General features: G+C 35.3%; 1 protein-coding gene across 3 annotated transcripts in view; it reads right to left on the reverse strand.

Moving 5' to 3' along the window:
• NAALADL2 (N-acetylated alpha-linked acidic dipeptidase like 2) overlaps positions 1-24,950 on the reverse strand; it is a 1,353,396-nt gene that overhangs the window by 924,957 nt on the left and 403,489 nt on the right. The window contains exon 1 of one of the 3 annotated variants that reach the window (XM_043594879.1): positions 10,749-12,472. The exons of 1 other annotated variant lie outside the window; for it this stretch is intronic. In XM_043594879.1, the coding sequence (XP_043450814.1) occupies positions 10,749-10,791 (43 nt within the window). In that variant the 5' untranslated portion in view covers positions 10,792-12,472. Of the gene's footprint in view, positions 1-5,733; positions 6,115-10,748; positions 12,473-24,950 lie in introns of those variants that run through there. One more of the 3 variants, XM_043594880.1, reaches the window with a different exon arrangement.

Consider the following 24,950-nt stretch of genomic DNA (forward strand, 5'->3'; position numbering starts at 1 on the left):
TGACTATTCTGATGTTTGATATTTTTCACTATTTTTTTTTAATTTTTAACGTTTATTTATTTTTGAGACAGAGAGAGACAGAGCATGAACGGGGGAGGGGCAGAGAGAGAGGGAGACACAGAATCGAAAGCAGGCTCCAGGCTCTGAGCCATCAGCCCAGAGCCCGACACGGGGCTCAAACTCAGGGACCGCAAGATCGTGACCTGAGCTGAAGTCAGACGCTTAACCGACTGAGCCACCCAGGCGCCCCTATTTTTCACTATTTTACAGGGTACTTCCCCACAATGCACTTCCCTGAAAACACTGTCATCTGTATCTTCTTTTTGTCCCATGACTCCATCTCTGTTTCTTTCATTTCTGCTGAGATTTCAGAGGTTACTGTTTTTTATCACCCATCTTTCCTTCTTACTTTAACATCCATTTTTTTGTATACTCTCACCTAGTCACAGTGGCATCTATGACTTGAGTTTTAGTAATTTCCAACTCTTTAATTTCATCCTAGTTTTCTCTCCCAAGGTCTACTGCCATTTTTGCAACTTAAGTCCTGAACACTTTCATCAATATATAACACTTGTAGCTTAAAGCCATTTTCTTTTTTTTTTTTTTAATTTTTAAACATTTATTCTTTTTTTTTTTTTTCAACTTTTTTTTTATTTATTTTTGGGACAGAGAGAGACAGAGCATGAACGGGGGAGGGGCAGAGAGAGAGAGGGAGACACAGAATCGGAAACAGGCTCCAGGCTCTGAGCCATCAGCCCAGAGCCTGATGCGGGGCTCGAACTCGCGGGCCGCGAGATCGTGACCTGGCTGAAGTCGGACGCTTAACCGACTGCGCCACCCAGGCGCCCCAAACATTTATTCATTTTTGAGAGACAGAGAGAGACAGAGCATGAGCAGGGGAGGGGCAGAGAGAGAGGGAGACACAGAATCTGAAGCAGACTCCAGGCTCTGAGCTGTCAGCACAGAGCCCTAGGCAGGGCTTGAGCCAACAAACAATGAGATCATGACCTGAGCTGAAGTTGGATGCTTAACTGACTGAGTCATCCAGGCACCCCTGAAGCCATTTTCTTTAAAACAATCTCCTATTTCTCTTCCTAAACTGTTCCCTGTCCTACATTCCCTACATCAGCTAACAGGATGATCCTCTCTGCCACCTAAGCCAGAAATTTAGTTTTCCACAAGCTCTTCCTTCTTGTGCGCTCAATAAACCAAACACCAATTTTACCTCAAGTATCACTCCGATGCATTTTATTTTTGTCAAATCCCACCATTATGACATGAACTCAGTTTTCCATTACTGTGTGATGAGGGACAATGATGAAGATGAATTTGAAATTGAGCAAGAAGGCAGCTTTCTTTTTGTAACAAAGATATAGTCATATGATTATTTACATTTGAGCATATAATTCTCATTGGGTGATTGTAAATCTTAAATATGCAGACACTCACAGCAGCCTCTGGCACACAGTATACACTCAATACATGTTTTCCCCTACCACCACAACCAATATTTCATACTGAAATTCTTCGAGAGCTCACCTAGGTAACTCCAACCCAAGTTACAGAACTAGAGGAAATGAGAAGGAACCAGTGCTTTAGTACTGAATGACAACACACTGCTCCCAATCTCCTAGAATAGACTCTATGCTAATTATTCTTCTTCTAGAAACATGTCTCTGTCCATCTTAAGACTTTTTTATTTGCCTTTTTTTAGTTAAGTCTTGATTTATTTCATTTTGCATTTACCATGTTAAGTGACTGCTACTTTATGCTCAACTAATTTTCATGTTAGAATAAATGTAAATTGCATAGATAGATACACAGAAGTAACAGTATGAATTTTATCTTCTTTTTTCTGAGCATATTAAATGTATACTTATTGAAATACAGTATTATATGTTAGCTGTCGCTCCAGGCACTAGAAATACAGATATAAACAAGTCAGCCATGATCTTTCATCTCAGAGACAAAACATAGTATTGCCAAGAAATAGGCAATACAAAAATACACACACACACACACACAGAAAAGAAAGAAAGAAAGAAAGAAAGAAAGAAAGAAAGAAAGAAAGAAAGAAAGAAAGAAGAAAATGGCTCACAATGAGCTATGAAAATAATTAAAATCAGGCATTAAGATAGAATGGCTGTTCTAGTTTGAGAGAATAGAGAAGATACCACTGAGATGACATTTGATCTGATAACTGAATGACAGGAAGAAACAAACATAGGAAGTTTAGCCTAAACTACCAATACACAGAGTCTTAGAGGTCTCAGTTTGGTGTGTTTGTTGGAGAAAGAAAAGTCCAAAACTGTTGTGAGATTCAAATAATCTGTTTAGTAAATCTCTGCCTTGATTTTGCACCCAATAAATTCTAGTTCTTTTCCCCTTTATATTTATGTGATTATAAAGACAAATTATTTACCATCTAATCAACATAAGTAAATGCAAATTTCATGTGAAGACTACTTTTCCAGAACATTTTATTAATTAAATACCAATCTTATTGTGGGTTATGTTATCAAGTCACATAAGACTATTTTGATAAAAATAATTTAGTAATTACAAATTCCTAGAAATATAAACAATATTATATTTGCTACACAAGAAAAAAAATAATGCCTAAAAGAAATCCACAGAAAGCAAATGGTAAACTGAAAAGAATATAAAATATGAACCTACAACTGATGAGAACACAGCCCTAAGAATAAAAACATTATTGGGATGCTTGGGTGGCTCTGTCGATTGAGTGACAGACTCTTGGTTTCAGCTCAGGTCAGGATCTCATGGTTTCCTGGATTCATACCCTGTCCCTGGCTCTGTGCTCCGGGATTCTTTCTCTCCCTCTCTCTGCCCCTCCCCTGCTTGCATATAAGCATAGCATTATTATGCTTATATGCATAATATATATAAGTATATATACATATATATACATAAGCATATGGTATTAGTTAAGTGTCTCCCCTGCAGTTTTTACTGGATTTTATATAGGTATTTTATGTTTACTTTGGTTAACTAAAGGAATCAGTACGTTCAAATCTGTGGCAGATCTGGTTGGAGAGTGGGGAGTAGGTGGTGTACAAATGCAGATTAAGAATAGAGGAGAGCACACTGGTGTTAATAATATTTATTTAGCATTATAAACCCTCTTTAAAGATTTTATAAACTTCAAGTGCACTGAGGTAATGATATTGCCTTAAGTTTCTAATTTTGATATGAATAAATAGGAATTTGGATGAACAAAAAGAAAATAATAATGTTTTATGTATTTTTTTTTAGGTTTATCTATTTATCTTGAGAGAGACAGAGATCACAAACCATGAGATCATGACCTGAGCTGAGATCAAGAGTCAGATGCTGAACCAACTGAGCCACCCAGGTGCCCCTATCTCTATAACTCTTAACTTTATTTCTCAGTATTGCCTAATAAAACCCCTCTCTTCTATCTAGGCCTGCCCCCTGACACCTATAGAAATTACTCTGATGTCTGCCACCATCTCAACACATCCCTTGAATAAGTGATATGTGTTTATATCATTTGAACACCATAAATCTTAAAACCAATTTCTTACTTTCTTTTGTCTGCTAGGAAGCTTGAAAACAAATTTGTGACCTGTTTGGTAGCTGTATAGAATGTTCTGCCACATATTTGGTATATAAAATTTCAATTGTTATTTTAACCTTATTTTTTTCATAAGGTTAGTTATGCTTACTTATTTGTAGCCTATTTCAAAATATTAATGTTTTGAAAATTCTTTTGTTTCCAATAAGAGGAGAATCAAGCATGTAAATAAATGGATAGATATAATTTCTATGCCTTGTCTTTGTTTATTTTGCCAGGGAAGACCTTCTTCCTTCTGACCATGTATTCTACTTTACCAAACCTGCCAGAGCCAGTTTACATCATATCTTCTCTATGAAACTCACTATAAATTCCTAGGTTTCCCTATAAATTCTTAGATAGCTGTCTGTGATTATAACAATAACAAAAATTGGCAAGAGTGGAAGCAACTTTGCCCCTTTTGTGGCGAAATATTTTTTCCCATCTCTGAAATTGGCCACCAACAAAATATTGATGTGATGAAGATTTTTTTCAAGATTTATCAGTAGTGTAAAGGAAGATAGGACTTGTCTGTGATTGCATTAAAGGTCCATAAACAAAGAGGAAAGCAGCTCTCTCTGCTTCTCACACTTTGTTTGCAAAAGAACTTACTTTTGAAAAGCCAAGAGAATCACAGAGATGGGATGGTTTCAAGAGTTTAATTCTCAGAAACGAATCATTTACCAAGGTCTGAAGTCACACACCAAAGTTGATTGTGTTGTTTAACAGGTGAACACGCACATCTTTTGGTTATTTACATGAATTGCATTAAGTTCAGAAGTTGACTTTTCAAAATATTTCTCTTTTGGGATTTTTTAGTAGATGGGATTTTGTACTATACTCTAAGTAACATTTTTGTTGTTGTTGTTATTGTTGTTCTGTGTTTTTTGTTTTTTTGTTTTTAAGTACACACTAGACAGCTTGTACTACAGTGACCAGGGGTTTAAAGAGGGCAGGTGAATTGTATTTCAATAAATTATAAAGGCATCTTAAAGTGAGCTCTATGCCCAATGTGGGGCTCGAACTCATGACCCCAAGATCAAGAGTCACATGCTGTACCAACTAAGCCAGCCAGACATCCCTATACAGGTACTTCTGAATGCACCTTCTCAAGTGTTCAACTATGGAGATGGTTAAACATCTATCAATAAAGCAACAAAACAGCCCTGGCAAATAAAACTATTTGCACATACTTTTCCTGAAGAGAGATTAGAAGCTAGAGGGATCGAACTGAAGCTCAACACCCCTTTAAGGGCTTTCATCCTAATCACGTTTTCTTTGCAATCTTGTCAGTCACCCATTTTTTTCTTCTTCTCTCATGTATCAAATGTAATACCTTGCAATAATAAGTCAAGTATGTGCTTGGTTAATCCTCTCCCCAAAAACTGTGATACAAAAAAGGCTGGCTTACTGTCCTACTCAATTAGCCAAATTCGTTTAAACTCTTTCCAAAGCTAGAGAATAGGCATACAATGTAATAATTATAAGGTGTTTATACATGTACAATCATCAGATCATTACTTGCACCCTTTGTTTTATTTCTTTAAGAAAAGGAACAGATGTAAAGACAGATCCAACCTTTTAAATATATGGAAAAATTTTCATTGCGTTATTAATAATAATGTTTAAACAATCAAGTCATCCTGTAGGTATGTGTCACCTGCTTTTCAAGAAGATTTTATAGTGACTTTAATTGAAACTTAAAATGTTTCCCTTTAAAATAATTGCAGTGCCATAAAATATCATTTAAATCAAAGGAGCTTAAACCGTGCTTTTCAGAACATTTAAAAGTCCAGGAACAAACTCTAAATTTCAAAGTGTTTGAGAATTGGCCTTTCCCCCAGCAGCAGGTTTTAACTGAGTACATGTTTTTAACCACCTTTATCTAATGTTCCATTCAAGTACATTGCTTGCTGTTTTATTTCTAGTAAAGCAAAGATCTTATATCCATTTAGAAAGACAAGAAAAAAAGTGCTCCTCAGCTCAGTTATGCTGCTTTCATTAACTGTTTCTTACACATTATTTCAGAGTTCATCTTCTAATCTCATTGCCTCCTCCAGGGATTCTCTCTCTGGGAAAAATCCCCCAGCCATCTTCCCAGGCACCCTTGCCTAACCCATTTAGGTCAGACTCACCTGGGATTTCATGCCTTGACATTTTCTGCAATTTTACTTGCTCCAAATGTGCTCAAATTTATCCTTAGAAAATAAGATCTCTTCAGCAGAGCTTCTGGAAGTTCCAACTCCAAAACGCCCTGTTGCCTTAATCTGTAAATTTCAACTCCAAAATGTCTCAGGTCTTCAAGTGTTCCAACCTATCAATTAGAGCTAGTGAAAGCCTTCCTTCTGGAACACAGGTTAAACAACAGCTTCTTACACTTTTCCTGCTTAAAAATGCTGTGAAAGTTCTATAGACTGGGAAGGAGCGGTCCTAAACTGGTTAGTCCTCTTTGGGGTTTTAGAAAGATTTCAAGGCACTCACAGGCATGGTTTACGATGATGAATGCAGAGATACTTTTTCCACCACAGAAGGTAAACATGCACACCAAACCAGTATAACAGGTCAGGGTACACACTACTGCTGCCCTCCGGCTGCAATTTAGAAGCACAGACACTAAGGCACCTTCTTGCCTAGATATTTTTCTTCTTTTCGTAGCTCAGTAGAATACGTATAATTTCTAAAAAACTGTCTGAATCGTAAGAAACATGATACATTCAATGCATGTGTGTCTGGACTTTCATGCTGATGCCTCTGGGCTGTGGTGAAAGTCAAGTAAATGTCTTAAAAACCAATGTAACTTTAATGGAGTCCAGAAAAATTCCAAGCCTGGATGGACCAGTCTCATAATAACATGACTGAATACTGGACAATTCTTTCTGAGCCATAACTATAGACACCTTTCTAAAAGGTGTCAATATTGAAAGCATTCATAACCCTGATATCCCCTTTTGAAATAGGAAAGTAAATGACTCCAGAATGTAATGTGCCAAATTCCTCTATTAAATTCTAGGCTCTGGGCAGCAAGAGTGGAGACCTGGGTTCTGGCAACTGCTTCTGAGACAGCAAGGGTAATTTTCTTGCCTTCACAGGATCTGTTTGCTAACTCTACAAAGTAACAATATTGGACTTGAGGCCCTTTAAGCTCCCTGGTACCTTGAAAATGTTAATATTCTACAAATTTTTTTCTCCCCTAACTCTGATGGCCAAATTCTCCTTCAGTGGCTTGCTGAAAAGTCCTCTCTTTTCTGCTGATTGTTCTTTAGAACTGGCCTTGGACTTCACAGGATCTAGTCAACTCTTCTGGACTTTGAAACATTTTTCCCCATAGCTCTAGTCTTTTGTGGCCTGTAGAATAGCGGTTTTCTAGATCTAGAAAACTAAGAACTGGTGTAGGAAGGGAAGCTATAATTAGAAGATGCTCAAAAACATGTAAGCAGCTGGTAAGTAGACTTCCAGAGTTACAAGTGTGTGTTGGACAGTCCAGGGGAGACCCCCACTCAAAGAAATCTCTCTCAAGATTGTCTCAGCCTTGAACTCAGAGACACCTTTTATTTAAATAATTCCAAAAATGAATTTGTATATCATATCCTTCACAAAGAGGCAGGTGGCCTTAGACATGCTTTGACCAAGGAGGAATAGGAGGGAAATAAAATGGAAAAAGCTCATGTGGACTGAGTTTCTGAGGGAGGGGAGACTCATCGGATAAGGGACACAGCTGGATAGTGACAGATTCTTTCCCTCTCTTACAATTCCTACTAGGGTCTGCTCTGCCTGTTGCTAATAACCCTGTAATAGAAAATGCATGTCCTTCCTGACAGGGAATACAGGTAAGGGGCATTTTTATGTCCAAGGGTAGCCTCTGGAAAAATCTTAGCCTAAGGAATTTTCCAGGGAGCTGCCTGACTAGGAGGAAGTTGTCACCCTCCTGTCCTTCCAGTCATGGCCTTTCACTACTATCACAGATTTACCACGTGCTACTCAGCAGGACATGTGAGTCTGCAGGTATTACACAAGGGAATGTTGCTTCCTTTCCTCAGCAAATACAATGCTCGAAAAGCATTCGCTCCCATTCCTGTTGCCATATTATATCTTATTTATATTTTCAAAAATAAGAAGAAAGAAATCTAGCATTTTATCCTATCCTAGATAATTCTATTTTATGAATCCTGAGAATATTATGAGCCTTCTCATATAAAACTTTACATTATTCTCTGTAGGGTTACTTTTCATTGGGACTGAAATGAAGAGATCGCTTTTTATGTTGGAAAAAAAATAATTGAGATCTGTTCACATGAAGCTGAAGACAACCTTGGAACAACTTCACTTTCATTTGGGAAAAAACAGGTTCCTAATACCATAGCTGCTGATAGCTTACAGGTTGTAAAGTGTACCCTTACTTGGCTACCAGGGTGTAAAACCTACAGGAAATAGCACTAAAATGAATAATCTTTGACAATGTCTATGGCTAGCCCTCCAAGTTGTGAGTAGACATGGTCACAGTCCAGCCACATAGCATTAGAAAACCACTATTCAAAGCACATGATGGAATTCTAAGGATAATCTACGATTACTTATTATCTTCATAACCAAAAAAAATTAAATCATCCATATGTTTAATGCACAATAACATTAATTTGAATACAGTCATTTCTATTAAATTTCTATTCTGATAGAAATTTCATTTCTATTCTGATTATTTGTAAGCCGAGCTGACAATAATTAGTATTATTTCAGAGAACTTCAGAATCTTTTTATAAAGACTGCTAAGTCAAAGACAATATTAAACATTTCAAAATGCCTTTTTCATTTACTTCAATAATTTTTAAACTCAAGCTGAGATTGTGACAAGGTATTGCACAGAAAACCGAATGATGTTAGAGCATTCGATAAATGAAGACTCCAGAATCTATTTTGATTTGTTTTATAAGATATTAAACTTATCAAAATCTCTTACTTCTACACACATCAAGTTGCAAATTATCCCCAGAGTACTTTCCTTTATAATTACAAAAAAAAAAATCCAAAAATAATTTAAAGCCAACAACTGAAGTACCTTGACTTATCATTAACTCTCTCCTGATTACTAAATTTACTTAATAATTATATGGCAAATGCAACTTCTTTAAGGTAGAAGCATTTCAATACTCCAAGAAGATGGATGTGAACTATTTGTAGATCTACCAAGGAAACATTTCAACTCAGAACAACGCAAAAGCCCACTGAAAAGCTTTCATAGAGCTCACAGGGGAAAATCGAGATAGAACTGACCTCACAAGCATTCCTCGGCTACAGGAGGTTTGTGAATCAAGGTACTTGATTTTCTACCTCAAACCATAACATTCAAATGATTTATTATAGCTCTTGTTTACAATTTTATGCATTTTCTTGATATATACTGATTATTCATTCTGAAAGTGTGTGTGTGTGTGTGTGTGTGTGTGTGTGTGCATTTATACTCACCCTTTTACAGTGGAACATATTACCAGAAACATAACATACATAAAACTGCCAGAGAAAAGAGAAAAAAAAAACAACAACAGAAAATCTGTACACATTCTTGAACTCTAAAATAAGAAGTAAATATTACTCATGATCCTGACACAAAGAGAGACAAAGCCCGGTTACTCCTCAGTTTATTGCAATCTCTGATGTACCTGCAGGTACACCTGTACATACAGGTGATTTACCTGCACAGCCTGGAATAGCCTCTTCACGTGGTTGCCAAATAGTTAAAGATATTTTACACAAAATAATTATTACATGAACAACATTAACAACCTAAACACTTCCCACATATCTTTCCAAGGGAAAACATTACAGAGACAAAGTATATGTTATAATCACGTGCATATGGTTTTCTCCATAAAACATATATAAATAAATGAATAAATAATTTCATAGAATTATGCTAAATAAGTATTTTAGCTTGTTGTTTTTCCTCAATCGACTGTACTACATGACTTTTTAAATTCATCTTTAAAAATGCTTGTTAATAGCATTATATGCAGCATTTAACAAAATGTTTTTTTTAGGAAACATACAGAAATAACAATAAAGTTCTGGGATTCTTGAGCAGATTTAGTGGATAAGGGATTAAAGGAAATAAAGAAAAGAAACACAGGCATTCTGGAAGATAATTTAACTTTAGAAAATGGACACTACACTTTTATGACCAGGCGTGTCTATGATCATCTGATTCTCATATATGTTTTATTTCATGTAGTCATGTTCAATTAAATGCCCTAAATAGAAAACTGGGTGGTTTGGGGATTTTCTTGATGGTAGCTTCACAAGACATAACTAAACAAATAAAAATGTTATTAGTAGATTTAAAAAATATCCTGATCAAAATGTCTCTTGTTAAGGTGACAAATAATTCAGACAACAGTAGACTACTAGCAATCATAGCAACAAATAAGCATTATGTCAAGTTTTTATTTGTTTTTAAGAAGGACCTTTTCTCACTCAAAAAAGTGAAATGTGTGAGCCACCTTGTATTGTTTCTATCAACAAGCCTAACCATAGAAGCCCAGTCAAGCCAATGTCAACAAAGCCAATCCCTTCAAAGGACAAAGGTATCTGATTAAGTAAGACCTGTAAAATAAATCCCCTCTCCCTAACCTATAGGCTCTCCTTTGAGATCCTGTTTTCTACCTTAAAAAAATGGTTAGATTAGTATATTAATACAAGAACACTTAGCTGGTAAATCCCAGAAATGGCAAAAGTTGATTACAAATAAAAAGTCCGTAAGAAGAGATAAAATTAAAACAATATTCGTCAATGTTGGTAAAGATCTAGCATGAAAATGCACGACAAGTCGGTCACACCATTTCTACAGCATTACATTGGAGAGTAAAGATAAGACTTTTCCTACTCTCCACCAAATTTGGGTTTCTGTGTTGGTTGAGTTTTTGAGCTCAAGAGACAGCCAGCTTCTTTTGAAACTAGAAAATTTGCCACCTCTTTTCCTCACACTCAAAGCACACCTTGAAACTCGGCAGGGGCACAGGCAGGCATACACACATGCACACACACACACACACACACACACGTGCGTGCGTGTGCACGTGCACACACACACACGAACACTTTGTAACAGAAACTGCTTAAATTTCGGATTGGAAACATTTCAAAGACTGTTGGCACTTACCTTGCAAAGATGTGTTAGGTAAACTTGCTTCATTCTCTCCCATTTTATTATTTCTTTTTAAAGGGGGCCAAGCAGTTTCAAATTGTGTCAGTTACCCTGCAAGCTTTGTGACCTTCTGACTTTCTACTGTAGTATTGTAACAGTATACTACCTGCTTTCTTCTGTGAATAATTACCATTCTGCTTCCTGAGTTACCTGGGCTTGCAGGACCTGTTTTACTATGAAATGAGATCACATCCTTTGATCCAATGTACTGCTATTAATGTGTGCTTCACAAAATGTGGCTTTGTTTTAGTTTTGATATTGACTTCTAATTCTCTACTTTCACTTTAGTCTTTTCACTTTAGTCTAGAAACGTATTTACATTTTCCCTGAGTGTCGATACTACCAACACACCATGGTGCAGGGCCAGAGTTTTGTTTGTTTTTCAGTTCTCCTGACCTGTTTCTCTTATAGAAATAAAAAAAAAAATTAAAGTGAATTTTGCAATGTTCGTTTAAAAAAATACAGAGACATAATGAACAGCATGGGAATGAATCAGTTTTGTGCAGTGGTGGGAGGACAGTCTTTGGAGTATCTCTAGTACTAGCTGTGGAACTATAAGAGGGGGCTAGAACTTCTTTGAGTCTCAGTTTGCTCAACTATAAAATGGGGATGGTATCTATTTCCAAAGGTTCTTATGAAGACTGAAAGCAATAATGTATGTGCTAAACACTGAATGGCAGATGATAAACACAATAGAGGCAATATTTTCCCTCCTCCCCTCCTTTTCTTCCTTTTCCCTTCATCTTCTTCCTTCTTTCTCTTCCCTTGTCCTTCCTCCCTCTGACAAGTGGAAAGAATGCCCAAGTAGAGCACTGATGTCACTATGTCCTGAAGCCAGCGGTCCTACTTATTAACTGAGAGATCTTTAAAATGTGATACAATCCAATCTTGGAGCGCCTCAAGGTCCTCATTTGTAAAAGGATACTGGTATTTGCATTGCCTTTTTACCAGGAACAGAATGAGTATTAATTTAAACTATTGTGCTTCAAACAAAAAATAAGCTCTAGCAAAGATAAGCAACAAATCAGAGATTATCTTTACTCATTTGTAAAAGTGAGAGAGGAAGTACATCACAAAAGCAAATCAATTTATTTAAGCTCTGTCTCCCATAAGGCATCTAGAACAAAAGACAATCTCTAACTTTCCCCTCCAGAATTTCTTAAAAATTTTAGCTTTGTTCAGACTAGTTTAAAAAAAGCCCAAGATTCAAACATCTTCTCCTTTAATGGTTCTTTAACTTTCAATTTGAAAAGAATCTGTATACCATGTTTGCTAGCTTATTAATGAAAACATTGATTATATAAGTTATGTAAACAGAAAGGTAAACAACTAGAATAGTTACTCTCAAAAATATTAGCAATAAAAACAAACGTGACATAAAAAAATCCTCATCACAGTTAATTTACATTTTTTTCATTACTTCTCTGGGTCTCAGTTTCTTCATCTATAAAATGATCTGGAACATTTACTGTCTAAGCTCCATTCTCTCATGATAAATGACAAAACCTCTGATTAAAATCTAAGTTGTGATTCGTTCCAAAATAGAGTAGTCTTTTGCCTACTACAATTGCATAATGTATATATTTTGTTACATACTTTACTAAATATAACTGGAAATTGAATGTTTTCCAATAAAACTATAATCACCACATTCTGACTTCCCCCATAATAGGAGAAACACACATATCAATCTTCCTTCATTATAACAACTTGGGAATGTATTAACATACCTGTCCCAGGCACCTAAAATTAGTCAATAACCAGTATAAAGCACCTCTTATCTACAAGTTGAATTATGGAATGTGTGAAGTTACATTGAAAGTAGAATAAAGAAGTCCTATTCTAAGGCAGAGGAAAAACATAAAAACACCAGAACCCCCAAAAGTGCTTAGTAGCTGCCCAGAAAGTAACATAAATGTATACTCAATTATACTGAAATAGCTTCAATACGTATAAAATGCCATGCATTCACTTACTCATTCACTCTCTTTCTCTTGTGCTCCTCATATGCCTGGAAAATTCTCCTCTCATCACTTCCTCTTTGCCTTACTAATTCATATGCAGGAATTCTTCTTCAACCTAATCTTGGTTGAGACTTCCTCTATATGCTCCCAGATGCTTCTTAACAACTTGGAATTTTCCTTTCACCATGGCTCTTATCACGTTATATTGTATTGTACGTACTGCTTATTTCTGTCCTTAGGAGCTGTTGTGTTAAGAGACCTTTTCTGTGCCCCCCACTATATCCCTGTAACTGTGCTTGGTAGCACAGTTCCTACCTCATATTATTCTTTCAACAAATGTTATAAAGATGAATAAAATTACCATCATCAGAAAGGGTGAATTGAGGGATCTCAAAGAAAAGAAAGACACAGATTGGCAAAGAAGATGATGAAATATATTCCAGTAGGAAAAAAATGCCAAATTAAATTTCAAAAGTGAAAAGAAATGGGGGTAACCATTTAGGTTTATATGCAAGAGAAAATAATTAAGAACTGAAAGGTTAAAAGGGATTAGGACATTTATGAGAACTCCCAAAAAATAATTAAAGTAAATGAAAGAGGAAAAAAAATAATGAATGCATTCATTTAAAATATACATACCCGCACTCACACCAAAACCAAATAACATTGGTAGCATTAGCCAAAATAACTTTACTGAATGGTGAAAGGAACAGTAATTATAAAATTAACAAGACTTTTGGAATATTGGGAAGAAAATCTATGAGAGTGACTGAGATAACACATTTTTTAAACCACTTAGATGACCTTAAGAGAAAACAACATCTACAGCCATATAATCTTTTTGTGTTTCTAACATTATCTTTTTTGTTTGTTTTGTAATTTTATTTACTGTTTAGAGAGAGAGAGAGAGACAGAGTGTAAGCAGGGGAGGGACAGAGAGAAAGGGAGATACAGAACCTGAAGCAGGCTCCAGGTTCTGAACTGTCAGCTCAGAGCCTGATGCAGGCCTCAAACCCATGAACCATGAAATCATGACCTGAGACAAAGTTGGATGCTTAACTGAGCCACCAAGACGGGCCATCTAACATTCTATTTCTAAAGCAAACTTCAAGGAGAGAGTGGGCACGGAGAAGGTTATAAATGTTATCCGTTATCTCAGAGTGCAGTTTCTACCTAGAAATTACCCAAGAGGAAGAAACCAATGTTAAAGTTTAAATCTGTCATGGGCAGTTATTAAAGTGATTATGTAGTTCTGTTTTTCAAGGGAAGATGCATGTGAAAATTTGGAAAAAAAATTATGAAGTCATTCAAAATTCTGAATGTTGGCATTGTCCTATAAAACATGGAGTCCCGGGTATGTAAAAGTCACACATTTAGTAGTTACATAGACCTGGTACTTATCTTGTCAATGAAAAGTACAACAGTAGGAGAACAAATAATCTGGTCAAATTATCCATATCCATACATATGGATATCCATAGATATACATGAAGAAAAAAGGATTAGAACTATCAAAACTGTAATCTTCTAAATCACTATGAGGAAGAAATTCCATGATTAGCAACCAGAATGGATCTTTGAGATTATCCTTTCAAGAATTAGGTAGAGGTGCTTGAAGAGTGCCAAAATATACCACTCTAAAATATACCACTCTAAAATAGGTCTCATTGGCATATGGATTATTTTGAGCTAAATGCCCTTGAGAACCAGCAGACACATGAAAAGTTCTTTTCCTCCTCTCACTGCCTAAAAATAGAGTATAAATTTCTTCTTTTGTAAAGAAAATTTACATGTATAAAGGAAATTTCCATTTGTAAAAGTCGGAGACAACTCTTACCACCTGAGAAACAACCTTCCTTAACATGCATTTTCTTCCCTCATTTTCCCATAACTTGCCTCTCTTTCCCAGGAGCCCCAACCCCTTTCCATTGTTTAGCCTAAAATGGTGTAAACCTCAATGGGTCTCCTTGAGTCCCTATTCCTTGTGAGACTCCCATGTAAATCTACAGAATTACAACTGTTCCCCCACCCCCCTTCTCTTGTTAATTGTTAATCTCTTTTATCAGTTTGCTCAAAGGCCCAACCAGTGAACCTGGGAGGGTAGAGAGAAAAGGTTTTTTTTCCTCCCATACACGCTCTTTTATCAAGAATATATACTGGTGGTGTTTATTTCATGCATTTTGGAATAAAGTAAACCTAGTTTCTATCCAGTCCTGCTCCAATGTTTCAACTGTGTCAGTCTGTTTCTTCATCTCTAAAGTGGAACTAAGTAACAGTATTTTGAAAGAAATTAAATGTTTATTTAAATGTTCAACATGGTCCTGACTGCTTTAGTCTCTAGAGCATGCAACTCTTAATCTCAGGGTCATGAGTTCAAGCCTCATATTCGGTACAGACCTTACTTTAAAAACTTCAATCAATCAATACTCAACATGGTATCAGGCAAATATAGGATGGTTAGTTTTTAAACATCACCTCAAAATAAATCCCCAATCCTGCCAAACCACCCCAAATCTGACAAACATTTCAAATATTGGAAACAGGACATAAAATTTTCTGAATTGAGCCTAGTTTTCTTAAAATTCTTTCTTGATTAAAATAAAGCTGTCAACAGTGTAAAAATGAAAAATTTGCACCCTGATATGATGAACCATTTGGCTTTAGACCCAGGCATTTCATCACTTAGCATTAAAAAAAACCAGGCCGTTTAAAAATGTTTTTGTTATTTGAGAGAAAGAGAGCAGAGTAGGGAAAGGGCAGGGGATGGATAGAGAATCCAAAGTGGGCTCTGTGCTGACAGTAGAGCCCCGTGTGGGGCTCGAAGTCACGAACCATGAGATCACGACCTGAGCCAAAGTCTGACGCTTAACCAACCTGAGCCACCCAAGCACCCCGGCAGTTTTGATTAAAGATTCTTTGTTGAAGCCGAAATTTTGTTGTTTGATGGTAGCCAAGACTTTCTAGTTTAGGGCTGTCTGATGCTCACAGCTGCTAAATGCTTTTGAGTCCTACCAGAAATAAGACAGGTCAACTAAGAAAGGGGGAGAATGTATATACTATACAAGAAGAATGGGTAGAGATAACAAGATTTTCTCATGCTAAGCACTATTTGCTGAACATATTCTATGTCCTCTCTTCCAGATCTGGGTATGACCATTTACCCAACTGCCCTAGACAGAAACCGGATTTATCTTTAGCTCTATCCTCCCACATTCCCCAAACAGTCCTAAGTCCTTAACAATTCCATGTCCTAAATGTCATTGAAATTCATCTTCTTAACTTTCCATATCCTCTAGGTAAGGTCATTATCATCTCTTGCCAAGATAGAAACTCCCTAAATGAATTCTCCCTCTCCTCTAATCCATCCTTTCTATATCTGTTGAGTCATCTGACAGATAAAGAGTGATCTTCCTAAAACACAGTCATGTCATTTCCATGCTTACATATGTTCACTGGTCCCACAGCTTACTCAATAATGTCAATACATTATCACCACAATTTCTATCCCATTGACTGCTAAATCCCATTATCATTTAATTCATTTAACTTCAGCTTCTCTGACATTCCCAAGCACATCTGATATTAATTCTAATTAGTTGAATACATAATATGTACATAATCAAATTTACTTTCCTATACCTGTGAATATATATAAAGCTGGTCAAAACAATTAAGGTACACTCAGTGCTTTGTATTAGGATTGACTGGTGAGAAAAAGTAACCTAACTAACTAAATTTTTAATTCTCTTTTTTTCTTCATAAAATTGCATATAGAATCTTAAGAAAATTTGTATTGATGGAGAACAAAGAAAGCAACTACTTCTTTCAGTAGTAAGATATATCTATCAACAAGGAAACAAGTAATAATTAATGGCAAGGAGAGTATTATCATTTTCATGATCTTTCCACTACAGTTTTATTAAATGAAAAAGCCAAGGAACTATATAAATTATATGCTAACACACACATGCACACACAACAGAGTTGCTTAACAATTACTGGTGGTTTATAGGCTATTTCACATAATTAAGATATACAGTGACTCATCTAAAAATAACAGACACATGGAGATGCCAAGTTGGAAGTCAGGCGGGAGTGACACTACAAAGCATTCTAATTTGCTGCTGGGAACAACACTCTTCCAGTTGTGGAAGAACTGCATAACAAAACATTAAATGAAAGCTTGTAATCATAGTGTATAGTGACTTATGCACTTTTTATGAGGATCCCATGAAATCTTGGCTTACATGCCAGAAAATTTTAAAGCAATATACTCTTGTTAGCAATCTTAGCCTCATCCATGTGAGTCTACTGATAGTGGGAAGACTAGTTATGATAGCCATCTAAGTATCATCTTAAAAAAAAAGAGAAAATAGTAAAGTTTAAATGTATATTTAATACTATCATGGAACTATAAAATGCAGTACACACACACACACACACACACACACACACACACTTGATTAATTTATGTAGAACTATTCAACAAACTCTGGCAAAACTCCCTCAAAAAGAACCCTGAGGAAAGCATTAAATGAAGACACATGCTAACTGCTGGGCACAACGTAGAATGAGGGACTTTTCAATTTGAGAATGTTAAATCTACAATAAGGCTGGAGAAAAATCTCCAGCTAAACCCCTAGAACACCAAAGTTAAAAGGAACACCAACGTGATAGAATGATTATCTAATCTTTTTAAAATGCAATCAGAATGCTCAAATGATACTAGCTTGGAGATAAATTTATTTGCTCAAATCACCTCGAAATGACCAATTCTCAAAAAAGTTTCATCTCCATATCAAAGAATGATCTAAAACAGCTCTGAAAATATGTTACCAGTACAACTTAGTCATTCATGTTGACAGTTGAAATGTCTTCCAGTCTTCTGCCTCTTAGCCTCAAAGAGCAAGACAAAATGAATGCCAACTGTGCTGCAGGAATTTGGCAAATACTAACTAGATGAAAACAACATTTAACAGCTGTTGGGGGTAATGGCCTTCTCTGCTAAGGTGAATCTGAGGTAAGAGGTGAGGTTTCTCATTGTCTTTAGAAACATCCTCTCCCTTTCACTTAACATCTTAGTAATAGAACACAGTAGTAACTTAAACAATCACTTATTAAATTTAACAGGTTTCAATTCATGAGTATGAACAAAAGTAGTCAAGAATAACTAATTATGGGGAACCAAAGACAAAGAGTTTATCATTTTGTTACATAATATTTCTTTAATTTTTAATTCCTGTTTTTTTTTAATGTTTCTTTTTCTTCTTCCTCTTCCTCCTCCTTTTTTTGAATAAAGTCTAAGTGGAATAACAAGCTTTCCTAGAAAAAAAAAAAGATTCCAGCAGAACTACTTTTGTTCAACATCATAACGGGCCACTACTTTCTACTGAGAATGTTTTCTTTCTGAAAGCTCTTCTTCTGCTTTCCCTGCTGACTACCAGCCAGCTAGCATTGTTGCAGGATTAAAGTCGCCAACCTCCCCCTAAGTAGCTAGTACTTAAAATAGACTTTCTCTCAACTGAATGTCTGTCTTTCCTATGGTGACCAGATTTACAAAATGAAAAAAAGAAAGGAAAAAAAAGACAAATGAGGGGAGATAAACACAGCTTTTCTGGATGGATTTTATAGAACAACAGGCTAAATGGGTAGAAATCTATATTAAAAAAAAGTATTCCTGGGACACTGGGAAATATGGTATCTGATCACCTTGGACAATGAAGAGATCACATGTGAGCAATTTTAAGAATGAATAAACATAAAAATAGAGATACATATGCCATTGCTAAAGGTACCTCTAAATAGTTATTATGCCCCTCCCACCTCTTGTAAAACTTTCAGTCTTCCTATAGCCTAACATATCAATTTTTATTTCCTTAACATTTCTTCTTTAAAAAGCTGGGCAAATATGGCTCTGTTTTCCAATTCTCAAGCAGATATTGAGAGCATTTCTTAGTGCTGTTTTTAGATCTGACAGATTAATAAGCATTTAATTAATACTTGATTAATTGAAAACATAATTATATTTCATCTTTCTCCAAAAATCCTTAAAATCAAAGTGTAAGGGAGATTATTAATTACATACGTTACTAGTATTCTGCTTCCTTCCGAAGGGGTCAGGATATGCGGCCCCAAAATATGACACTTTGGCATAAGGACTGTTTTGAGCTAAAGGCAATTAGCTCTCTGCCTTCTCCCCTTTCTATTTACAAGCAGGACACAAGTTTCCATCTGTAATCATGTTTCCCTCTCCCTTAGCAGGAAGAGAATTACTGTGGAGACAACTCTTAGTACCTCAGATAACTCCTATCTGAAACAAAACAAACAAAAAACTATTAAATAACCCTTGTTTTTACAATGTGATCCCTCTCCTCCCCATCCCATAACTTACCTCCCCTTACAGAAACCCCAAACGCATTTTCCTTTGTCTAGCCTAAGATAGTATATAAGCCTCAAATTCTGTCTCCTAGAATCAGATTCCTTTGTGAATTCGCAGTATGTATGCATGTAATTAAACCTATTTTTTTCTTCCTGTTATCCTGTGTTTTGTCAGTTTAATTTGCAGGGTCCCCATCACTGAACCTAAGAGAATAAAGAAAAAAAGCTATCTCTCCTACCCCTCTTTTCTTTAGTTTTCCAAAAATCTAAAAAAGTCTTTTTACTTCAGATTGGTGATAAATCAAAAATTATAATATTTCAAAGTTCACAACGGTTTGAAGAAATGAACCGACATTGAATTACCCCTATTAGCACCTAATGAAACACAAGTTAAATGGTGAAAACAAAGGTGACAGTGTAAAATCCATCAAGAAACTGGAAGGCAATTTAAATTATTAAAGTTAAAATTAAAGAGAACATTCTACTTTCTAATTTAAGAGTTATTTTATGACACCACAAATCTAAACTTATGTGCCCTCAGACATTTGTTTGTCTGGATACTTTTTAAAAAAAAAAGTTCTGAATGATTTTAGGTGAGTTATTCGTTTTCCAGTGGATCCAGTCTTGTTTGATTTGTTACTTATTTATCCTCTGAAGCATTTTAAATATACAACCTTTTACTTTTTACAACCAAGTCACCTGAGCTTTCTCTCAATTTCAGTGTCCAAATATAATGTAAATATATAAAATTGTATCAATATAATAGCTCATCTTCACCAACAAGTTAACCTACTCGAATTGCTTTATTTGAATTTCAATTTGGTAATGAGTTAAAGATGATTCCATTAAGTGGCCCATGTCAATGGAGTTCAGAAATTTTCTGATATGAAGAGGAAATTGCCTTTAGCAATGCAAGTAAACATTTTTTTTAGATGTTTATCATACTGGCTGTCGCCATCAGGGCTCTATGTGTGCAGCTCGCCCTGTACCATAGTGTAAGTAAAGCCCTGTTGCCACCACCTAAAAAAACAAGAAACAAACCAAACCATTTCTTGTAGTTCTTGTCCAATGATAAGGAATTCTATCAGTTTATCTGAGAAAGTCCTTACTTAGCTTTTATCCTTAAGAGATATTTTTTTATACATTGAAATATTTATTTTTCTTTCACATTTTATGTATTTTCTCCCCTTTGTCATCTGGGTTACAGTTTCTGGCAAAGGAATCTGTGTTTTTTCTTATCCTTTATGTTCTTTATGCCATGTGTCTTTTGCCTCTTGCTGTTTCTATGTATTGTCACTTGTTTTTAGTCAATTTGATTATTATGTGACTTGCTATAATTTTCTTTGTATTTCTCATGCTTGGAGTTTGCTGAAATTCTTGGATTTGTCCACTTATAATATTCACCAAATTCTAAAAAAAAAATCTGCCATTAATTGCTACCTTCAATATTTTGTCTCTCCTTCCTTCACTCTTCTTTCCTTCTGGTACTCTAATTACACACACATTATAAAAAGACACATAGATATAGATGTAGATATAGATAGCCAAGCAGTTCCCTGGGGCCCTGTTAATTTTTTTCAGTCTTTTTTCTTTTGTATTTATGTTTGAATAGTTTCTTTTGCTATGATTTTCAGTTCACTAATGGTTTCTTCTGGTTTAATATTCTACTGTAAATCCCATCCAGTGAAATTTTCACTTCTAATATTTTATTTTTTCATTTCTAGAAACTCTAATTGGAACTTCTAACATTTTCAACATTCTAACATTTCTAAATTGTTCTGTTTTTTTCCCCCTTATTAGGTTGTTTGCCTTGGTATCATTGCAAATATTGATAATAGTATTATTATTATTTTTTTTAAGTAGCCTTCACATCCAGTGTGGAGCCCAATGAAGGGCTTAAACTCACAATCCTGAGATCAAGACCTGAGCTGAGATCAAGAGTCAGACACTTAACAGACTGAGCCACCCAGGTGCCCCAATTAACAGTAACTTTAAAGTCATTTGCTAATTCCATCATTCTGGCTCTATTCCTATTTAATTTTTCTTCTGTTTATGAGTCTCAATTTTATGCTTTTTGCATGACTAGTAATTTTTGATTGGATACAGAGCATTTTGACTCTATAACTTATACACTGTCAAGTGATGAATTTTTTTTATTCCTTTAAAGATCCTGGACTTTTAGGTATTCTGAGTAGGACTTTTAAATCAGTCTGATTGTTTGGAAAATTATTTTGTAGGGTTTTTTTTTATTTTTATTTTTATTTTTTGGCAGGCCTAGAGTAGACTTTACCCTAGACCTAGTTTAGCCATACCACTAACATGTATGAGACTTTTTAGAGCTCTACTGGATGCTTTGTGCAGTCACCAGGTTTTTCTACCCTTATTGGCAGGCATATGAATGATTCGTAGCTGGTGTGAACTCTGAAAATAGTCCAATTTAGAGCTGTCTCATAATTGTACTTTCCCAATAGTTGTTCTTTGCTCAGTATCATGGTGTTTCACCCTTTGCACTTATTGGTATTCAGTTAAGTCTTCAGAGTACTCTTCTGCAGATGCCTGGAGCTCTTCCTTTGTGTAGCATCTCTTATCTCCACATATAATGATGGCTCATTCTCCTCAAAGTTTCATCTCCTTCTCCTCAACTCAGGATATATTTGAGTTCTTCCTTCCTTTATCATATTCTAGAAATTGTCTCTGGGTAGAAAGCCAGGGCTATTTTCTAAGGCTCATTTTATTTGATCTCCTTTTTCAGGATCACAGTCCTATGTTTCCTGTTGCCCAATGTCTGGTGGTAACAATTGTTTTAGATATTTTGCCCAGTTGAATTGTTTTATGGCAGAAGGCAAGTTAAATAGAATTTACTCCTTTATAGACAGAGCAAAAATGGTACAACCTTTCTGGAGGGCAATTTTGCAAAACTGTATCTAAAGTATTAAACAAAAATCATACCATTTGAAATGTCACTCCTAGGAAATTTTCCAAGACAATAATCAGAAATATGTGCAAATTAGTTTATGTAACAATATCTGTTAGTGTTGTTTACAATATTAAAAAATATATAATTAATCAAATGCTGACTATAGATTTTTAAAATTCATTATTATACAGTAGTATAGCGGAATAATTTGCAATTGTTAATACAGAAACATTCATTGACTAACAAAATGTCCAGAACACTGCTGCATTATATTTTTGTCACGATATATGATATATGCTAAAAATATTACAATTGTCATTATATTAAAGAATTATTGGTGATTGTCAAATTTCTTCCTTGCATCCTTCTTGAGTTTTTTTTGAAGTTTATTTATTTTGTGAAAGGGAGCGAGTGGGTTAGGGGCAGAGAAAGAGGAAGAGAAAGAATACAAAGCAGGCTCTACACTGACAGTGCTCAATCTTGCCAACTGTGAGATCATGGCCTGAGCTGAAATCAAGAGTCAGAGGCTTAACTGGGCCACCCAGGCGCTCCCTTCTTGAGTGTTTATATTTTAAAACTAGTTATATATTACTTTTATAATCAAAATAAAGCATTTATTTACCATTGTGAGAAAAAAATTAAGTCTTATTTATGAATCTTGACTGTTCTTCAAAATAGAAAAATAAAAGAGGTCCTCAATTGTGCTTTCAATAAATCCATATAGTTTATCTCTAATTTATGTTTATAAATGGAATTTGAGTTTGTTATTCTTGGTAAATAGCTAATAAAATAAACATTTATATGTGTATAAATAGGTAGTCAATAAGTTTTAATAAATTTAGCTGTTAAGGAAAGAAATTTTTGTAAACTTCAATAAGAATTCCTTAAAAGAACCTAGGAGAAAAAACTGTGTTATCATTAGAAAAATATAAAATTTGGATGTTCAGGGTGCCTGGGTGGCTCAGTTGGTTGGGCGTTCGACTCCAGCTCAGGTTATGGTCTCACGGTTCATGAGTTCAAGCCCCGAGTCGGGCACTGTGCTGACAGCTTGGAGCCTGGAGCTTGCTTTGAATTCTGTGTCTCCCTCTCTGTCATCTCCCCTACTCACACTCTGTCTGTCTGTCTCTCTCTCTCTCAAAAATAAGTAAACATTGAAAAAAAAAGAAACTTGGATGTTCTATTTATGGGGGGTGCTGGTGTGGGGGGAGATAAATATCACTCAGATTTCATAGCTTCTTTCCTATACCCCTATACTTTTACAAAGACTGATACACCATGTTGATTTGGGAAATTTTAGTACGAAAAGGAAACAGCAGGTCAGCAGAACAATTCTGTTTGAGCTGGGAAGAAAGCAGACAAGAAGCTACCTAAGAAAAAACTGTCATTCTCCAGAGAACTAGTAAAATAAGAAAATTAGCTTGACGTTTCTTGTTCTTTATAAAACACTATCTTCTTATAATCATTAATAGATTATCACCAGAAAAAATACAGAGAAAAAGTAAAATTTAAATAATAAATTATTCCACTGTCTTAAGTATCCAGTATTAAATCCCAGAGACGGGAGGAGAACATGGGTAGATATAGATATAACATAGATGTAGAAAGATATAGATATAAATATAGTCAGAGGTATAGACATGAATGGAGATATAAAATCTAACAATGTACAGACCATTTTCAAACACATTTTTTTCTGTTAAAATTACCCAGTAAATATCATTCTATTGACGTCTTTTTTATGGATTTGGGAGTCAGATAAGTGTACATTTAGGTCCGGGCCACAACTCACTCCCAGTGTGACCTTGAACAAATTATTTCACTTCTCTGAGACTCATTTATTTTTTTTTTCATTAAAATGGAGAAAACACCTGAGCCTCCATGTGGATTAAAGGTGATAATTACATATGATAATGCAGGGCCTGATTATTATAGGTTCTCAATAAATTTTGGTTGTAATACAGATTGTTGTTTTTGTTTTATTATTATTATAAGACTTACAAGTAACTGTGATATACAGCTTTTGGAATATTTTCCCAAACCCCAATGATCTCTTTTCTAGTCCCCAAATCCACAGGGGTAGAACATTTTGTTCTATGTAATATAGTTCATTCCACAGGTTACAGTTGACCGAACCAATATATACATAAAACTCTATCTAGAAAGACTAGAGATTTTTCCCCTTTCAATTCTGATTTGGACTGAAGGTTAAGGTTAGGCTTAAAATTTAAGGTTAGGCTTGTAACATGTAAAGTCAGGAACTATGCGTGTAGCCATGTTCAGCCATGAGATCAGGGACCCTTAGAATAGCTATTCACAGAAGGGAGAATAATGAAGCTGATTTTTGGAAGAAAAGGAGATAAGAGGGAAAGAGAGAAATTAGTTTGGATTACAAGTGGATTTTTCATTAGTTTTGTTGTTTCAAAGGCCTAGTCCTTGGATTTCATGAATAGACAGACCCTTCTTGCTTTGATGAATGTGAGACAAATACCTCTTTGGTCCTATACCAATTAAATTCATAAAGAATGGTTTTGAGAACCTGTTCTATTACTCCCAGACCACTTAGCCTGACCAATGATAATGATATTCATCAGAGACTATAAAAAAATTATGTAAGAACTGATGAACAGCTTTCTTTGTAGAGAGCAACTGCTGTGATTTAAGACAAATTTATCTTTTCTGGGGGGAAGACTGGAAGAATGGTAATTTTGAGTCATAAGCCTGAGTAGAGTAACCTGAGGGAGATCATGTAGAAAGTTTTAGAATGTAAAATATGTTTGCTATCACTGGAAGGCAAAAACTGCTTCATGCCTTACAAAGCTTAACCTACAGAAAATAATAATAATCCAGAAGACTGGATTTTTTTTAATATTAGACAGTCCAGATATGGTAAGTTTACAT

Source organism: Prionailurus bengalensis, chromosome C2 (genome assembly GCF_016509475.1).
Source record: "Prionailurus bengalensis isolate Pbe53 chromosome C2, Fcat_Pben_1.1_paternal_pri, whole genome shotgun sequence".
NCBI classification, from domain to species: Eukaryota; Metazoa; Chordata; class Mammalia; order Carnivora; family Felidae; genus Prionailurus; species Prionailurus bengalensis.